Genomic DNA, 15,915 nt, shown 5'->3' on the forward strand with positions numbered 1-15,915 from the left:
AGAAACAAAAATACTGTATGATCTCACTTAAGGTGGAACTCATATAAGCAGATAATAGAATGATAGTTGCCAAGAGCTGGGTAGATGGGGAGATGTTGGTGAAAAGGTACAAAGTTTCAGATATGCAGGATGAATAAGTTCTGGAGAACTAATGTACAGCATGGTGCCCACTGCTAATAATACTATTGTACAATTGAAATTTTCTAAGTAGATCTGAGTAGATCTTAATGTTCTCACTCCAAAAAAAATAACTATATCAAGTAATATGTTAATTAGCTTAATTGTGGTAATCACACTTCAGAATGTATAAATATATTAAAACTTCACACTATACACTGTAAATGTATATAATTTTTATTTGTCAGTTATACTTTAATAAGGGTGGGAAAACAATCTTTAGCGCTTTCAGGGTAAAAGACCAAATATCTTAAAAGAGCAAAATAATTAGGTTGGCATCAGACTTCCCAAGAGAAACATATAAGGCAAAGATGGAGCAAATGAACAAAAAATTCAGGGGAAGAAATTGTAAACTGAAGATTTTACCTCTAAATCAGTCCTTCAAATATCAAGGCTACAGAAAAAAGTCTTAAAAGCATGTGTGAACTAGGGGAGTACTGTGCCCACAAGCACTTCTTGAGAAGCTGCTTTCTGGGAAAGGCAAGCTGACACGGGCCCTGAGCATTTCTGTACTTTCCTGCTGGGCATGCCAGAAAGGCAAGGTGCTGACTGCGTTCTAACCAGGTCATTTCTTATGTTTGTGTCTGCATGGAGTAGCTTTAAGGGGTAAGGTAGCATCTACCCAAAAAAAGGCAAGTTGCTTCCACTCACAGTAAAAGCAGTAGGCTCCCAAGCTCCAGGTTTCTCCCTTCTGACACAAACCACCGCACACTGTCCGCACCCACCAGTCACAGACTAACCTCCCAGGTTACACGTGGGGTAAAATCTCAGACAGCCCTCATAGTCCCTGACACTGCTAGAGGTGACTTTCCCTCAAGTACAAGGTGACAGGAAACCTCAGCAAAGGACAATGAGTATTTAACACATTTAAGTGTAGACTTAAGATTCAGACAAAGGTGAGGCCAGGGCAGAAGAGTAACAGAGACGTTACACGTTTGGACAAAGTGAAAAAAATGCAGGTAAGAAAACTGAGAAGAAAAGGGAGTGGGAAAGACAGAAGTAGAAGAAGCTCCCGGACTGCCACACAGGCCATGGGTGGGGCTCAAAAGAGATCTTCAAAAATTGACAAACTAGGTCACAAAAGTTTAAATAAGAAAACAGAGAACTAAGAGCCTTTTAAAAAGTATAAATACAAAGGTAACTACTAGAACAAAACCTTCTAAATACTAAAATAAATATAAAAAATCCCAGCAACACAACAAACACATCATGTAGGTAAACATAGCAAATATTACATAGTATATGTAGCAATTATAACACAAATGTGACAGAGTAAGGTCAAACATCTGTCATATCGATAATTGTGAATAGGCTTAAGTCACTTATTAAAGGAAAGAGATTTTCAAACTGGCTCCCACAAAACAAGACTCACTTCTATGCTAATACAAAAGTGATTCACAAAGGCTTCAAATAAGACATTTTTTAGTGCTAAAAGTCACAGTTCATACTGAAGGTATAACAGTTACAAATAATTATCTGCTTTGCTAAAGCAGAGGCTATGGGAGAAGGAAGGAGAATTAGAGACACATTAATAATTAGAGGCTTTAATATTCTCAATCTCAGTGCAAAACAGACCATGCAAAGGTAAGGGTAGAGAAGATCTACAAAAAAAAAAAAAAAAAAAAAAAATCCTGAGTGACCTTACAAATATTGTTTTATACCTTGTTAGTAAATATGAAGCAGAAAGTATATATCTCTTCAGAGAACTGGTTGTGGAGAAAAACTGATCTGGGAATCGCTTTATTTTATCAAGTAATGAACATTAGGAATGTGAACTGGAAACCTGGCCACTGCAGTAAGAAAAAAAAAACCTTGAAAGTTAGGTTGAAAAGGAAGTCACAGATGGCATGACTGTCTATGTACAAAATCTACAAAATCACTACAAAGTCACTCCCAGAACTAAGAGGCAAGTAGAGCAAGGTTGCAGGATACAAGGTAAATATATAGAAGTCCACTGCTTTCCTATATACAAGCAGTGAACAATTACAATTTGAATTTAAAAAGACCAATTATAATAACATCCAAAAAAAAGGAAATATTTAGATATAAATCTAACAAAACATTTTGTTTGAAGAAAACTGCAAAATGATGAGAAAAATCAAAGATCTAAGCAAACGGAGAGCTCTTCCATGTTTGTGAATTGAAAGACTCAATATTGTTAAGATGTTCTTCCCAAGTTGATCTGCAGATTCAACACAATCTCATTCGACACCCCAGGAAGCTATTTTGTAGGTCTTAACAAACTGGTTCTAAAGTTTTTATGGAAAGGCAAAAGACCCATACAATACTAAAAAAAAGAACAAACTTGGAGGAATTGAACTACTGGGTTTCAAGACTTAACTATAATCAAGACAGCATGGTATATGCAAAATAGTAAGACGTAGATCAACAGAATAGAACAGAGAGCCCAGAAACAGACCAACACAAATATAATTGGCTAATATCCGACAAGAGCACAAAGGTAATTCAATGAAGAAAGGACAGTCTTTTCCATAAATAGTGCTAAACCAACTGGACATACACATGCAAAAAAATAAACACATACTGGATTTTTTTTTTTACAAAAATTAACTCAAAATGGATCATAGATGCATAGGGGCACTTGTACCCCAATGTTTATAGCAGCACTCTCAACAATAGCCAAATTATGGAAAGAGCCTAAATGTCCATCAACTGATGAATGGATAAAGAAATTGTGGTTTATATACACAATGGAGTACTATGTGGCAATGAGAAAGAATGAAATATGGCCCTTTGTAGCAACATGGATGGAACTAGAGAGTGTTATGCTAAGTGAAATAAGCCATACAGAGAAAGACAGATACCATATGGTTTCACTCTTATGTGGATCCTGAGAAACTTAACAGAAACCCATGGGGGAGGGGAAGGAAAAAAAAAAAAAAAGGAGGTTAGAGTGGAAGAGAGCCAAAGCATAAGAGACTCTTAAAAACTGAGAACAAACTGAGGGTTGATGGTGGGTGGGAGGGAGGGGGGGGTGGGTGATGGGTATTGAGGAGGGCACCTTTTGGGATGAGCACTGGGTGTTGTATGGAAACCAATTTGACAATAAACTTCATATATTGAAAAAAAAATAAAAAAATAAAAAAGATAAATAAATAAATAAACCAAAATGGATCATAGATCTACCTGTAAAATGCTGGAAGAAAGCAAAGGAGAAAATCTACATAAACTTGGGTTTGGTAGTGGATTTTTAGATACAACACCAAAAGCAAGATCCATGAAAGAAAAAAACGTAGTTAAGCTGGACTTTATTAAAATTAAAAACTTGTGCTTTTGTGAAAGGTGCTATTAAGAGAATGAAAACGCAAGTCACAGACTGGGAGAAAATATTTGCTAAATATATATATCTGATAAAGGATTCGTATCCAAAATATAAGAATTTTGAAATCTCAACAAGAAAACAAAAGACCCAATTAAAAAACTGGGCAAAGATCTGAACGGATACATCACCAAAGAAGATACATAGCTGGAGGAGGGGAAGGAAAAAAAAAAAAAAAGAGGTTAGAGTGGAAGAGAGCCAAAGCATAAGAGACTCTTAAAAACTGAGAACAAACTGAGGGTTGATGGGGGGTGGGAGGGAGGGGAGGGTGGGTGATGGGTATTGAGGAGGGCACCTTTTGGGATGAGCACTGGGTGTTGTATGGAAACCAATTTGACAATAAACTTCATATATTGAACAAATAAATAAATAAATAAATAAATAAAAAGAAGATACATAGCTGGCAAATAGGAGTATGAAAACATGTGCAACATCATTTGTCATTCCAGAAATGAATATTAAAACAAAAGATACCACTACGCACATTAGAATAGCTAAAATCCAAAACTCTAATTGCTGGTGAGGATGCAGAGCAATAGGAACTTTCATTCATTACTGATGGGAATGCAAAGTGGTACAGCCACTTTGGAAGACAATGGCAGATTCCTACAAAGCTAAACACAGTCCCATGACACAGTCCAACAATTGTGCTACTAGGTAAATACTCAATAGATTTAAAAATGCAAAATTATTTTTTTTTGTCCGCATGAAAACAGCACAAGAATAATTACAGCATCTTTATTCATAGTCATCCCAAGTTGGAAACAACAAAGATGTCCTTCGATAGGTAAATGGATAAACATACCAGTGCATCCGTGCAATGGAATACTATTCAGAAATCAAAAGGAATGAGCTATCAAGCCATACAAAGACATGGATAAATCTTAAATGCAGACTGCTAATTGAAAGAACATAGTGAGACAGAAACTGTTATTGAAAGGAAAAAATTATCGGAAAAATGTTCACTATGAACGGAGAGTAAAAAAATCCTCTCCCAAGAAAGCTGTACAAGCTATAAAAAAAAGACATACCAGTGTCATACAAATATTCCTAAGCATTTTTGCTCCCTTTATTATTTATTTAACCAGTCAACTCCTCCCACAGAGTCATAAATCAAGTAATTCTTTTGCTAAAAGAGAACTCAAACTTTCCCCTTTTGGCTCAATGGAATTTACTCCACTTAGTCACTAGACGGTGCTTCCAGCTTCCTTGGACCAACCTGCTTCTGAAGCAAAGAACAGGTTTATTGACTTCAGGTTGCTACTAACCATCTCACCAGAGAACATTTGGGAAATAGATTTTTTTTTGCCCAGCCTTTTAATGAAGCAAATTAATTTTATTCTTAACTTTAAAGACACTTTGGTGCCTTATAAAAAGAAATATAAGATAATTTCCTTTAGGGCAATGTAGCAAGTTCTAGTTTTCCATTACCTCCGATATTAATGATCAAATCATCAGACTTCACAGAAAAACATCCATTTCTCTTTTTTCTAAAAAAACCTTCTCATTCCTCAGTTTCAGCTATTGATTCTTTGCTATCTATTTTTATTAGAAGTCTTCCAGAAGTTCTGGAACTTCCAAGATAAAAATCTCCTAATACAAGGGTGCCACCTAGTGGTCACTATGGGTAAATGCATGCCACAGAAAATGTGCAAGTGCGCATCTCCCATTTCAATTCTGCTTTGTGATGTGGATTTCAAAATGCATCGGGAGGAAAGATTTACTGAAACTACCATACTTGAAACAAGTTTCCTAATACTAATACATAGGTATGTTGTAAGATCTATCCTATCCTCCTTTTCTATCACTACTCAGATAACCAAAATTCATCTCTGAAGCTGCCTTAGTTAATTTCAAAGAATGTCAGAACATCAAGGTGCAAGAACATTAATCTATTAGCTAGGCCAACCTCTAGCTTTTCAGATGTGAAAACTAAGGCCTAGCGAGAGGAAGCCTGACTTGTCAACTAGTTGTGTTTCCAACACACCTGGTTTGCCTTAGCTTGGTTCCTAAGGGACTGGATGGTACAGTATCTTATAGAGAAGACACTTTAAATAACTCAGTAACAGTTCTACGTGCAAACCAACCCCCTAGCTGCTCCTACAAGGATGGCAGAGGGTAAAATTCCCCATCTAGGCTCTCTTCATGGCTTTCCCTTCTGAATTCTGACTGGGAACAGAAACCCTCAGAATTGAAGTTTTCCCACTAGTCACCAATGGAGATGCTGCTACAGCTTACTGACTGCTGGCCAGGCGCCAGGCGGTACACATGAGCTCTGGGTAAGTCTCCAACCTTCCCTGCTCAGGCACTTGGGGCTCCTAATGAGCATGCTCTATTTATTTCTCCCTTCCCTTCATCTCAGTACATTCACACGGAGCAAGAAACAACTGACAGAGCTGGGTGTTCCAGGCAAAAGAGACTGTACGTACAAATTATGGAGGTGTGAAAACAAAAAGTTTATTCAGAGAACAAATGCTTTAGCTTTGGGTGCCAGGAGCAGAAGATGCAGGTGCTAAAACTATCTGTCCTTCCTCTTGGCTTCGTGTCTGAAGGGAGGACGCAAAATTTGATCAGGAGGCAACACAATGAACGAAGAGCCAAGGCAGGAGACTGAGCCAGGTTGGTGTGAAGGGCTTGACTGATTTGGGAAAGACTACGGTTTGACCATGGTCAGTCTTCACAGAGCTCTGGTTGTCAGACACTGGGAAATGACTGTACTTAATAAATGACAAAGGCAGAATTGCAAAAATGTGAAGATTGACTTTGGCAACTTCCTGCCCAAGTCTCTAACCCTCCCCCTGCACGCTCTCCAGTGGGAGCCTTGGAAGCCTCTGGGCAGGGGAGACAGGATAGCCTGACGGGAAAGGTTAAGTCCATTATCCCACCTCAAAGGGCTCCTTCTTCCCTCAGCCATTAGCACCACTAAGCAGGCCCCCCAGACAAAAAAACAAACAAAAAAACAAACAAAGAAAACACCTGAATCTCAATCTGAAACATTTTTTATTCATTTTTGTGAGGGGGTTGAGCACACTAGGAACAGGGTGGAAGAGAGTCAACGAGGTCCATGTGAAGCTGTGTCAGCTCCCAGTAACAAAGGCGGGGGGGGGGGGGGGAGGTCTCAGAATTCAAAGTTTGTACTTTGGAAATATGGTTATTTTTATACTGTTTGTAGTTTGATACTCATTCCCTTTCTGCTCTTCCTATTTGGTAAAGTTCATTCAAAAAATGTCAACTAACCTAAGTGGAACTAGAGAAAGCAGTTTTTGTCCAAAGCCATACCCCTGACGACTGGGCAGGTACAGGGGTGGAAACAGAATCAGGTAAGTGAATCCAGAGGAATTACCCCTTCCCTCCGGGATGCTTCCTTCCGGAGTTCTCTTACACTACAATTTGGAGGGTCCTGGGCCTGGTTTTAATAATATGTGATGACAGTTCCTTCACAATACTGCACTGTAAATGACTGTTAGCTTAAAGTGGGGGACAATAGCGTTAACGGTTTGGAGAGGAGCTAGTTCACTCTAATTGGTGGAAGGGAAAAGCTTTCTGGCAGGAGATGTGGTCTTCTGGTGCTCATCTCCCTAACAGCTGCTCCTCTTCCTCCCTGGCACCATTTGTTACCTAGTAGAATCGGTTTTCAAGCCACATGCTACCTACTAATATTAAGGCAAATGCAAATTTCTTAAAATTCACTTTTTAAAAATAAGTAAAGAAAACGTGCCATTAGTTTGAAAGAAGAGGGCAAGCCGGCACATAGAACAAATATTTGAAACCAGAAATACAGAATATTTCAGGAAAAGGGGTTCTGTCCTTGTCTATCAAAGTGCTAATACTCAACTTTAGACCTAGTACCCTCTGGGCTATGATTGAGCTCCTGTTCTACACTTTTCAATCAAGAGAACTTCCAAAGCTATTTATATTGACGGTATAATTTTCAACATGAAGGTTCACCAGATGCACAATGCCGCATCTTACCAAGAGTATCTTCAGCTCCAGTCCCTCTACCTCTACTTTCCATCCCAACAAAGAGGGAGAACCATACTCCGTAGTTAGCTGACAGCCACCCATGTCCCATATAACTCTTCCACAACCTAATTTGCAACACAATACAGGAAAACAGGTAATGCCTTCTTTCAGTACAAACTATATACCACATGAATAAAGAAATCAGAACCCTTCTTGGCAGTCTTGTGAAAGGTAAGTCTCAAAGTGGTTGTTTGTTTTTTTTAATTCTCATTTCCAAAAAGAAAAGTATTGCATAAACATAAAGCACTACAAATCTTGGGTTGAGGGCTGCAACCACAGCATTTACATCTTGTCCCAGAGAAAAGCAAATACTGCATTGTTTCACACATACATGGAATCTGAGGGAAAAAAACAAAAAACAAAACCAAACTCACAGATACAGAGAACAGATTGGTGGGTGCCAGAGGCTGGGGGTGGGGGAAATCAGTGAAAGAGGTCAAAAGGTATGAACTTCCAGCTCTAAGATAAAGAAGTCCCAGGAATATAATGTACAGCATGGTGACTATGATTAATACTATATTTTTTATCAAAGTTACTAAGAGAGTAATCTTAAAAGTTCCCATCACAAGAAAAAAAATGTAACTATGTGAGGTGAGGGACATTAACTAATAAACTTATTGTGGTCATCATTTTGCAATGTATACATATATCGAATTGCTATGTTGTACACCTGAAACAAATACAACGTTATATGTCAATTGTATTTTACTTAAAAAAAGAAATACATTCCCAATACGTGTTCAAAATCATTCCCCCCAACCTCAAAAAGAACTCCCATCTTTACATTATCAATGGAGAACAAACAACCTACTTGGAAATAACTGGGGCGTGGGAACACTTCTGCACAGACAGAAGGCTTGACTTTTCAGAAACAAGCCCCTCATACAGAATTTTAGTTTATTGTTTCTGGAGGCTGTTTTTGCCACGTTGCATTGTCACAACCATGAATCAGAAGCAGCTCCAACCCATACTGAGAATAAACAGTCCTGAAGCACTCACTTACACAGAAACTATAATTTAAGAAAACTAGGAATATGGAAGAATTATACAGATATTCAACCTTACATCAGGGACAGAAACTTCTAACATTCTATGACATTACTGTTGTTTTAGTTAGTAACAATAGCTCCCATTTGGGGCTGGGCAGTTTTCAGTATTACCATGTTTTAGACATCATGCTAAGTATTTCTCATGCATGTCCCCTTTCGTTTGCACAACAACCCTACAAGATGGGTATCATCCCCCTTTAACTGATGAGGAAATAAAGATGCAGAGATGGAGTTACTTCCTGGAAGTCACACAGCCGATAAACAACCCAAGACTGACTGAGGTCCAGACTTTCCATGTATCTAAAGGTATCTAAATGTAATCTAAAAATATCTCAAGGCTCCAAAACAAGTTGTAAAAGCCGAAATTCTCAGAGTGAAAAGTTTTACAAAGCCACAAGAAAAGAACCAGCATTCTAAAACTAAACTTAAATTGTAGGAGTGAAAAAAAAGGACTGCCTTTAGATTAATGCCAGAAACAGCTTATTTATTATTATTTATTTTCTAAAAGAACTGAACACATTTTGAAACCATTTTTGGAAAATGTCACCGGAATTTGGTAAGAGTATGGTCAAATGTTCACCGAGCTTCCACTTAGGCGGCCTGTATTGTGAGGTGGCGGGATACAGAAATCAGTAAGAAACAGTTCTCATTTCTCAAAGACTCAGTGGTGCTGGTGGGGGATACAGGTACAGTGACAGACCATAATACACAGCAGAAGGTACAACAACAGCGAGGTGTCGGCTATTAAAGAGAAGTGAGGAAAGGTACCTAATGTAGCCAGTGGCTGGTAGGAAAGTTTACTGGAGGAAAAGCGGCAAAGAGCTGCCAGCCGGAGGGGGTGGGCTGCTCATTCCAGAAAGCAAGGCCTGGCCACAGACCAGAGGCAAGAAGCAGTGGGGAGACCCACAAAAAGGCCAGGGTGGCTGAAGCATGGAGTGAGAGGCAGGGCACAGGGAAGGCTGGGAAGGGTGGGCAGGCTCCAAATCATGAAGAAGTTTAAACCAGTGAACGGTTTTAAGCAAGGAAGCCACAGGCTCAGAATTATCTTTTAACTAACTCCCTCAAGGGCTGTGCATGGGCTTAGAGTCACACAGCCAAAGGTTCAACTTCTGGCTCTAGGGCTTATTAACTGTGAACTTTGGCAAGATTGAAAACCTTCTAAGCTTCAGTATTGTCACCTGTAAAAAGGGAAGTAAATGAGGTAAAAGCACTAAAGCACTGGAACATAGTAAATGCTCAATGAAGGGTAGCTCTTATTATTACTGTTAATATTGCAAGCCTAGAAGTTCAGGGAGATCCAAAAGGGAGTCCAGATGAGACACACTGATGCCCTGAACAGTGATGAAAAACAGGACAATCTGAGAAATATTCAGGAAACAGAAATGATAAAATCTGATGACTACCAGGTTATGGAGATCAGCCCTGCATCACACTCTGCACTGACAGTGTGGAGCCTGCTTGGGCTCCCTCAATCTCTCTCGATCTCTGGTCTCTCAATCTCTCTCTCTCTGCTTGGGCTCTCAATCTCTCTCTCTCTCTCTGCACCTCCCCTTCTTGCTTGCTCTAGTTCTCTCTCTCTAAATAAATAAACATTAAAAAAATATATGGTAAAAGGGACAGAGAGGAATTAAGTAGTGATAAGGGAGGAATGTAGGGTCAAAGGTTAAGTTTATTTTTAGAATGGGGCACCCCTGAGCATTTTGTGAGCTGAGAAGGAAAAGGTAGATGACAAAGAATGAGGATGCAGGAGACAGAATCACTGACAGAGCAAGGTGCTTGAGGAATTAAGAAGGAATTTTCTCTTTTTAATTTTTTTTAATGTTTATTTTTGAGAGAGAGAAATATAGAGCGGGGGAGGGGCGGAGGGGCAGAGAGGGAGACACAGAATCAATCCAAAGCAGGCTCCAGGCTCTCAGCTGCCAGCACAGAGCCTGATGCAGGGCTCGAACCCACAAACCGTGAGATCATGACCTGAGCTGAGTGAAGTAGGGCACTTAACTGACTGAACCACCCAAGCACCCTGAATTAGGAAGGTATTTTTAAGTATCTACGATGTGTCAAGTACCACGCTAGGCCCTGGGGACACTTGTCCACAAACCATCAGAACAGAGTGTAGCGTGAACACTAGTCTGCAGAGTGCATCCGACCAGCGGAGCTCAGAAGGCTGCCCATCTGACTGTGGGTTTCCTGAACCCAAGCTGGTGCCTGCTCACATTCTACTCTCACTGTCCAATCCACTGTCTGGCACCCACCACCTGCCAGGCATTCAGTAATGTTCTTGGTGCGAATAAATATACTGGTCAGAAACTTTATTTCTAGGGATAGAACTTTATTATAAACAGGTATGAAAATACATTGTAAGATAAAGGGAATTGGGGCATTAAAATACAATGAAATAATAATAATTAAAGTGTAGCACACATGCTTAGAAAACATGCATCTAAGAGCTTTGTACAGGGGCAGCTGAAGGTTAAGAGAATGGGGAGATTGGGGCACAGGGTTCAATCATGTGGGAAAGGCCTAAAGTGATTCCAGAACTCTCTCGGGCCAAATGTGGCCCCTCATCTACAAGCTTATGCTTGTAGTTAAACTGGTTCATGTTGAACCAGTTAAACTTCATTCAACCATCTAAGAAGGGGCAAAATTTTTCATCTCAAAATTGTAGATAAAGGATTAAAAAGGAAATGTGTGTGAAATTACACATCAGCTAAAACCCATTTACTGGCTATGTGACATGGCCCAGGTCCTGCAACTTCTAAGAAAGCAGATCATGTGACAGATGAGACCCCCCCCCACAAGCCCCTTTCAAATCTCTTGCTCAAAGGTTTAGCAAGCAATACTTGATAAAGCAGTATTTCTTAACTTTTTGGGGATCACACATTCCTGTGGGAATCTAATGAAAGCTATATATTCTATCCAGCTGCCCCTAAAATAAATATAGACACATGCACACAAAATTCTGCAAATCACTGGGACAAACTCCTGACTGTAAACCTCTGTCCTAGCAGGAAATTAGCTGAGGTGCAACTCTTTACAATGAAGATGCTTTGTCTTCCTTAAAAGTAATGGAGCCAGATATCAGAGTCACCGTGCAAGACCTAAGGTAGATAGCTTGCTGTGTGTCCACTTGTGTGTCCTTTTTATTTTTTAAAGTTTATTTTTATTTATTTTTGAGAGAGAGAGAGCGCGCACAAGCAAGTTGGGGAGGGACAGAGAGAGGGAGACACAGAATCCAAGGCAGGCTCCAGGCTCTGAGCTGTCAGCACAGAGCCCGACATGGGGCTCAAACTCATGGACAGTGAGATCATGACCTGAGCCAAAGTCAGATGCTTTATCGACTGAGCCACCCAGGGGCCTCCACTTATGTGTCCTTTTGAACCAAGTCTCCTCATCTCTAAACTCCACAGTGCCAAGTGCAGTGCCCGGAATATAGCAGGTACCCACTTAATTTGTGAATCTGGATCCATGGTTCTTGAGTTTTCAGACCTGTGGCGCTTTCCGAGGTCAACTGCACACCCTCCCTCCCTTTCAGAGACAAATCCAGATACACAGCAACAACTATGGGCTTACTCTACAGAATCTGTCAACTTTCCAGAATTCATTTCTATTTAGAGGGGTGTAATCCACCCCAGACAAGAAGTTATACCTCAGTTCCAGACCAGAATTTGATGACCCTCTCCTCCCCCGCAAAACACACTGTATCTGCTTTTCATAGAAATCCCTTACATTTATATAACTTTATATTTATATTTTTCCAATCTCTCTCACACACATTCAATATTCATTTGGGACACAGGCAATATACCTGGTACTCCATTTTAAACATAAAGAAAGAAAATATAATATTTAAGTGATCATAAAGAGGGCTTTCTACATAGTCCAGAACCAGGACTCCAAGTCACATTTTAATAAATATGCTAGTGTTTCTGTCACCCGTGAAACGAGACTGACAGAGTGAAATACTTGTGACATTTAGTAAATTGTTCAGTGATAACATCTAAATAGTACCTATCATTTCAGAAACCAAGAGCCATACCAGTGTAAGCAATTTTATATACAATGATTAAATAGTTTAGTTTTTCCAATATTCAGTAATAATCAAACCGACCTATTATTTATGACTTCAAAAAAAAAAAAAAAAAGCAAAATCCACTGCATAGTAGGGGAAAAATTCCATACTTACCTACTGCACAATGTAAAATCTAGAGACAAAAAAGGGAGAGAAAAGAATTAGTAAAGATCAATAACAATATAGTTTATATAAACTAGCCTTTCAGTATTGAATTTGAAAAATAAACATTCCATTTTTAAACCTGGCTATTTAACAAAATGTAAATTCTTATTTATTTTTGTTTGTTTGTTCATTTTTAGTTTCTGTATCTGTGGAAATTTTTGTAAGGAGTAAATCTGACCCAGTAGTCTACCAGATGTCAAGGATCTCTTTTTTAATACATGAACTTGTAAAAACAATAGATGTACATCTCCCATGTCCCACATTCTACAGAACAGAACTGTCAGACTATAGAATACAGGGTTAGAAGAGCCTTTTTTGGCTCTTCTTATCCAGCAGGCCCTTCAATGCAGACATTCATTCAACCTACAAAGCTCCAAACTCAGACTCCATCTTGTCTCATTTGGTGACCTCATTACAGGCATATTCCCAGTCCAATCTGCTACCCTTGATCTCTTTATGCTCCAAGCCCACACTGCAAACTGCCTTTGCACCCCTCCATCTAGGTGCACCAGCAGTGGCTCAAACATGGCATGCCTCTTCAAGAAACTCATGCTTTTCTTCCTTCACGACTGCTATGCCTCTTGATCATCAACTTCTCAGTCTCCCAAATTCAGCTATTTTCCTTTCCCTCACCTACAAGTCCTATTGATTTCCAAGTCCTGCTAATACTTGTGGCATCTGCCTTCAGGGTTTTTATTTCCAGTGCTTTGGGTGTGATTGCTATCTCTTTTCCATCTCAGTGGCCATCCAAGTGGCCAATTTGGTCATTCTAAATTGCCTTCCTATTCATCCTGTATGTGGCATTGCTTTAACCCTGGTGATGGTTGTGGTAAAGAAGTAATCTGAGGAGCTGGGTTCAAGATGGTGGTGTAGCAAGATCCTAAATGTACCTCTTCCATGGACACAACAAATCTAAAACTAAATGTGGAATAATTCCTTCTGAAAGGGACCTGAAAGTTCAATGAACAGAGCCTCCACAATAAAGGATAAAAGGATAGCATCAAGATGGGAAAGAGGGGGCAGAAACACAGACTTGCTAGGGAATGAAACAAACCCTAGCTATGGTGATCATAACTGGGAGGGACATTAAAGGAACAGACTTTTTCCCGGAGGATCAAAATATCTGAGGTCTATATCTGGCACCAAATCCTTAGATCTTGAATAGGAGTGATGAGCCCTCAAAACACTAGGCTCTGAAAATCAACAGGGATCACCTTCAGGAAGACTATAAAACTGCAGGGAATAGAAAATCTGCTCTTAAAGGGCTGATATGCAGACTCACTCAACCCAGAAACCAGCACAAAAATACCAACTTGAATAGTACATGGACCATAGGTAAAGGAGAATCATTTGATAACCTAAAACGGCAGGAACTTTCCCTGGAAACAAACACTGGTAGGAGGAATTTTTGTGATTCAAGTCTGCCTTACTAATATGGGCACTGGTAGGCACCATTTTGGAATCCTCTAACATACTAGTGACAGTAAACACAGCCAGCAGAGAACCCTGCCCACAGACACACTGCAGCAGTTGTGGACACAACGTGCAGCCCAACCAAGTGCCAGCCCAGCCCACCAACATACCACAGCCCTGGGCCCTGCCACAACAGAAGGACAACACAGCCCACACAGGGGACACTCCTTGAACACCTGGTTCTAGTGATTGGGAGACTGTGTTTCTGGGCCCAATAGTGCATCTTCTATGTAAAGCCACTCATTCAAGACTGGGAGAGGTAGGTGACTTTCCTAATACATAGAAACAAACACAAAGAGTTAGGCAAAATGAGGAAACAGACTATGTATCCAAAAAGAACATGCCAAAATCTCAGGGTAAGAACTAAACAAAACACAGATAAGCAATCAACCTGATGAAAAGTTCAAAGAAATTATCATACAGATGTTCAGTGAACTCAGCAGAGGAATGGTTGAACAGAGTAAGAAGTTCAACAAAGAGACAGAAGGTATAAGAAAGTATCAAACAGAAGTTTGAAAAATACACTAGAAAGATTCAACAGAAGACTGGACGAAGTAGAAGAATGAATCAGCAAGCTGGAAGACAAAGCAAGGGAACTTACCCAGACAACAGAAAAATGAAAAAAAAAAAAAAAAATTAAGATAAGTGAAACAGATAAAGGAGATTAAGAAGTATAAATTTCCAGTTATAAAATAAATTAAGTCATGGGGATGAAAAGTACAGCATAGGGAACATAGTCAAGGTGATATTGTAATAATGTTGTATGGTATAACCGATGACAAAAGAAGCAAGAATATACAGTGTGAAAAAGTCTCTTCAAAACAGGTGCTGGGAAAACTGGACATCTACATACAAAAGAATGAAACTGCATCACTTTCTTACACCATACACAAGAATAAATTCAAAATGGATTAAAGACCTAAATGTGACACCTGAAACCATAAAATTCCTAGAAGAAAACATAGGCTGTAATCTCTCTGACATGTGTGGTAGAAAGATTTCTCTAGATATGCCTTCTTTGGTAAGGAAAACAAAAGCAAAATTAAACTATTGGGACTACACCAAAATAAAAAGCTTTTGCCCTGTGAAGCAAATGGTCAACAAAATAAAAAGACAACCCACTGACTAGGAAAAGATATTTATTCGCAAATGATGTATCTGATAAGGGGTTAATATCCAAAATATATAAAAAGCTTATACAACTTAATACCAAAAAACCCCAAATGATTCAATTAAAAATGGGCAGAGGAGATGAAGAGACGTTTTTCCAGAGAAGATACACAGATGGCCAACACACAGAATAAGATGCTCAACATCACTAATCATCAGGAAAATGCAAATCAAAACCACAGTGAGATATCCCTTCACATCTGTCAGAATGGCTAGAATCAAAAGGACAAGAAATAACATGTATTGGCGGGGAGACTGAGCAAATAGAACCCCTTGTGCACTGTTGGTACGAAGGTAAGCTCATGCAGCCACTGTGGAAAACAGTATGGAGGTTCCTCAAAAAGTTAAAAACAGAATAGAATCACCATATGATCCAGTAATTCCACTACTGGGAATTATCCAAAGGATATGAAAACACTAATTCAAAAAAATATATGTATTCCCTGTGT

The 15,915-nt window shown here is 39.3% G+C and overlaps 1 protein-coding gene across 1 annotated transcript in view; it reads right to left on the bottom strand.

Annotated features, from left to right (window-relative positions):
* The window catches only part of HACD2 (3-hydroxyacyl-CoA dehydratase 2), a 101,375-nt gene that overhangs the window by 62,722 nt on the left and 22,738 nt on the right, over window positions 1-15,915 (bottom strand). Inside the window, exon 3 of the mRNA XM_042956724.1 lies at window positions 12,773-12,791. Within this exon, the coding sequence (XP_042812658.1) occupies window positions 12,773-12,791 (19 nt within the window). The remainder of the gene's footprint in view (window positions 1-12,772; window positions 12,792-15,915) is intronic.

This window comes from Panthera tigris, chromosome C2, assembly GCF_018350195.1.
Source record: "Panthera tigris isolate Pti1 chromosome C2, P.tigris_Pti1_mat1.1, whole genome shotgun sequence".
In the NCBI taxonomy this organism is placed as follows: Eukaryota; Metazoa; Chordata; class Mammalia; order Carnivora; family Felidae; genus Panthera; species Panthera tigris.